Source organism: Otolemur garnettii, unplaced genomic scaffold, assembly GCF_000181295.1.
Source record: "Otolemur garnettii isolate 467f Iridium unplaced genomic scaffold, OtoGar3 scaffold00022, whole genome shotgun sequence".
Classification (NCBI taxonomy): Eukaryota; Metazoa; Chordata; class Mammalia; order Primates; family Galagidae; genus Otolemur; species Otolemur garnettii.
The window spans coordinates 15,062,855-15,067,301 of NW_003852417.1; the positions used below are offsets into that span (position 1 = coordinate 15,062,855).

The window sequence follows — 4,447 nt, forward strand, 5'->3', positions numbered from 1 at the left end:
AGCAACCTCCAACTCCTGGGCTCAAGTGAGTCTCCTGCCTCTGCCTCCCAAGTAGCTGGGACCACAGGTGCCCGCCACAACGCCTGGCTATTTTTTGGTTACAGCCGTCATTGTTGTTTGATGGGCCCAGGCTGGATTCAAACCCACCACCTTAGGTGTCAAGGCAAAATACTATTGTTGTCAAGGCAAAATACTATTAGAGAAAGTAGGAGAGAAAGAAAGTAATCCATAATTTTATTGCCTCAACTTTGAATGTTTTCATTTTTTGTTCTTTCTCCCCATTTTTCTTTATTTCTCCCCATTTTTCATATGTACTCACTTGTATTCCTAGTATATGAATAGTTTCTCCTATAGTTTTCACCTTATTCATTTATTATTTGTTTATTTGATGAAGAGTCTCAGTTTGTTGCCCTCGGTAGAGTGCGGTGGCGTCACAGCTCACAGCAACCTTCAGCTCTTGGGCTTAGGCAGTTCTCTTGCCTCAGCCTCCCAAGTAGCTGGGACTACAGGTGCCCTCCACAATGCCTGGCTATTTTTTGTTGCAGTTTGACCAAGTCCGGGTTCGAACCTGCCACCCTCAGTATATGGGGCCATTGCCCTACGCAGTGATTCACAGGTACTGCCTGGCTATTTTTTTGGTTGTAATTGTCATTGTTTGACAGGCCCCATCTGGGTTCAGTTCCGCTATCTCTGGTGTATGTGGCTAGCGCCGTAGCCTCTGAGCTACAGGTGCCAAGCCTGAATGAACTATTTCATTCAGTTTTGTTTCTTATTAAATCATAGGGTATGTTATAATTTTTTCCATCCTAAATTTAAAGAAATCTTTCTTTTGTTAGAAGACTATTGAACTCTACAGCTTACTTCTGTTGCTTTATTTTGTAGATAAAATGACAGCTTTGAGTTTGGTCACTTTTTTCTTTGGAGACAGATCCTCAAGCTGTCACCCTAGGTAGAGTGCTGTGGCATCACAGCTCTCAGCAACCTCAAACTGCTGGGCTCAAGGAGTTCTCTTGCCTCAGCCTTCCAAGTAGCTGGGTCTGTAGGCACCCGCCGCAATGCCCAGCCATTTTTTTGTTTGTAGCTGTCGTTGTTTGGCAGGTCTGGGCTGGATTCGAAGGTGCCAGCTCTGGTGTATGTGGCTGGTGCCTTAGCTGCTTGAGCTGCAGTTGCCGAGCCTGGTCACTTTTTTCTAAACCTTTTTTTAGTGTTACATAATAGCTTATATATTGAAGAATATTGATACACAGGAATTAATTTGTTTAATAATACATTGAAACCTTTAACTTTTGTTTCCTTTTACTTTTCCAGGAAGGCAAAGGAGAATGAAAGAAGTAGATAATCTTGAAAGTATAAAAGAAGAATGGTAAGTTAATTCAAACTAGGAATTCTTTGTGAATGCCTTTGTTAGTATCTTTCTGTATTTCTTTTTATTATTTACTTATGTATTTATTATTATTATTATTTTTAGAGACAGAGTCTCACTTTGTTGCTCTTGGTAGAGTGCTGTGGCGTCACAGCTCACAACCTCCAGGTCTTGGGCTAAGGCAATTGCCTCAGCCTCTAGTGGCTGGGACTACAGGCACCTGCCACAATGCCTGGCTATTTTTTTGTTGCAGTTTGGCCAGGGCTGGGTTTGAACCCGCCACTCTCAGTGTATGGGGCCGGCACCCTACTCACTGAGCCACAGGCACTGCCTTATTTATTTTTTTTGAGACAGAGTCTCAAGGTGTTGCCCTGGGTAGAATGCTGTGGCATTACAGCTCACAGCCTCCCAAGTAGCTGGGACTACAGGCACCCGCTGCAATGCCTGGCTATTTTTTGTTGTTGTTCTCATTGTTGTTTGGCAGGCCTGGGCCGGGTTTAAACTGCCACCCTACATAGTTACCATTCAATAAAAAAAAAAAGAAAAAGAAAAAGAAAAAAAAAAACCTGCCACCCACAGTGTGTGTGGCCAGCACCCTAGCTGCTGAACTGCTGAACTACATGTGCTGAGCCTTTCTTTTCTTTTCTGTTTTTGAGACAGTCTCAAGCTGTCCCACTGGGTTGAATGCTATGTTGTCATCTTAGCTAACAGCAACTTCTAACTCTTGGGCTCAAGCAATCCTCTTGTCTCGGTTTTTTCTATTTTTTGTAGAGGCACTGTCTTGCTTTTGCCCAGGCTTGTCTAAAACAGGTGAGCTCAGACAGTTCAACCGCCTCCACCTCACAGAGTGGTAGGATTACAGGTGTGAGTCACCGTGCCCAGCTGGTAATATTACTTATATGATGAAATGTAAATAAGTGCTTGTAATCTCAGTGACTTTGGAGGCTGAGGCAGGAAGATAATTTGAGCCCAGGAATTCAATGCTGCAGTGATTTAGGATCGTGCCACTATCATAAATCTAGCCTGGGTAAAACTCAGTCTAAATAAATATGTATGTACGTATACATACATACAGACATTTCAGTATTGAACCACTATAAATAAAGTTTTCAGTGGGAAGTCTCATTCCGAAGTATGGACGGGAGCAAAAATATGGTGGTTCCTGATGCATTGTCATCTTCACTTTTGAGAGTGTTTTGTGTTACCACAAAGTACATAGTAACCCCTTTTAAAGCCATTTTGAGCCCTTTAAAAATAACATTTTTCCCTAGACCAATGATTCTCAACTTGAAGAGATTGTTGCCCCCACACACACACACACACATTTGGCAATGCACTGAGCAGTGGTTCTCAACCTTCCTAATGCTGCAACCCTTTAATACGATTCCTCATGTTGGGCAACCCCCAATCATAAAATTATTTTCGCTGCTACTTCATAACTGTAATTTTGCTACTGTTATGAATCATAATGTAAATATCTGATATGCTGGATGTATTTAGGTGACCCCTGTGAAAGGGTGGGGGATCACGACCCACAGGTTGAAAACCACTGGTGTAGAGGCATTTGGTTAACAACACTGGGGTGTGGGGATGAGAAGGTATGATGTGCGTGCTATTGGCATCTCACGAGTAAAGGCTGTCCTATGCAAATATACTGCACAGGATAGTTCACACAACAAAGTCTTACCCCCCCTTTACAAATGTCAATGGGACCGAGGTTGACTGCTCTAGAGTAAAAAAGGACAATGACTTCCCCAAGATCATACATTTATGATGTAAACTTAAAAGAGTCCTGAACTAGGCTGGATGCAGTGGCTAACACCGTGATGTGATTGTAATACTCTGGGAGGCTGAGGTGGATGGATTGCCTGAGCTCACAGGTTTGAGACCAGCCTGAGCAAGAACAGGACCTCATCTCTAAAAATAGCTGGGCATTGTGGTAGGCACCTATAGTCCCAGCTACATGGGAGGCTGAGGCAAGAGGAACGCTTGAACCCAAGAGTTTTGAGGTTGCTGTGAGCTGTGACCACACAGCAGTCTACAGGGGGCTGCATAGTGAGACTCTGTCTCAAAACAGAGTCCCAAACTGCAGACATGGAGGTAGTAGCTCAGTTCAGCTTCCCTTAACTAGAACAGCTTAATGTAAATTTTTGGAGAACTGATAATCACTATTGCTTTTTCTTTGTTTGTTTAGGGATTGTGAAACAGGATCTGACCATCAACCTCTTAGTGATAATCAACAAACAAATTGTGAATATTTTGTTGATAGCCTTTTTGAGGAAGCTCAGAAGGTTGGTACCAAATGCTTGTCCCCTACAGGACAGAAGAAACAGGTAAATATCTGTCCATTACTTTTTTCCTCTTCCTGAATTTCTCAAAATATAGAACTTTTCTTTTCTTTTTTTTTTTTTTAAGCAGTTTTTTGGCCAGGGCTGGATTTGAACCCACCACCTCCGGCATATGGGGCCACAGGCGCCACTCCAAAATATAGAACTTTTTGAGGGTCCCTAAGGTCAAAACTATTTTCATAATAGTAAGATATTATCTACCTTTTCCGTGTATTCACTTTGCACCAATATTGCAAAAGCATTGGTGGTTAAAACTGACAACACCATAGCAGAAGTCAAGGCAGTGGCAATAAAACTGTACATCTGGAGCATCCCAAATCCTAAAATCTGAAATGCTCCAGAATTTGAAATGACTTTGTGAATACTGATGTGGTAGTACTCAAAGGAAACATTCATTGGAGCATTTCTCTTTTTTTTTGAGACCCTTAGCTCCTTAAAAAAAAAAAAAGAAAGAAAAACCCAATCAGGTGCCAGGTGAATGCCTATAAATCTAGCAGCTTCCAGAGGTTGAGGTTGCAGTGAGCTACGACACCACTATACTCTGCTCAGGGCATAGGGTGGGACTCTGTCTAAACAACAACAAAAACAAAATTTTTTTTCTTTTTTTTTTTAGACACAGAGTCTCACCTTATCATCCTCAGTAGAGTGTTGTGGCGTCACAGCTGAACGCAACCTCCAGCTCTTGGGCTTAGGCGATTCTCTTGCCTCAGCCTCCTGAGTAGCTGGGACTATAGGC

At 42.5% G+C, this 4,447-nt stretch overlaps 1 protein-coding gene across 2 annotated transcripts in view; it reads left to right on the forward strand.

Annotated features, from left to right (window-relative positions):
• UBXN2A (UBX domain protein 2A) overlaps nt 1–4,447 on the forward strand; it is a 35,133-nt gene that overhangs the window by 11,236 nt on the left and 19,450 nt on the right. For both annotated transcript variants that reach the window (XM_003787429.3, XM_003787430.3), the window contains exons 2-3: nt 1,309–1,363; nt 3,558–3,696. In XM_003787429.3, the coding sequence (XP_003787477.1) occupies nt 1,323–1,363; nt 3,558–3,696 (180 nt within the window). In that variant the 5' untranslated portion in view covers nt 1,309–1,322. The remainder of the gene's footprint in view (nt 1–1,308; nt 1,364–3,557; nt 3,697–4,447) is intronic.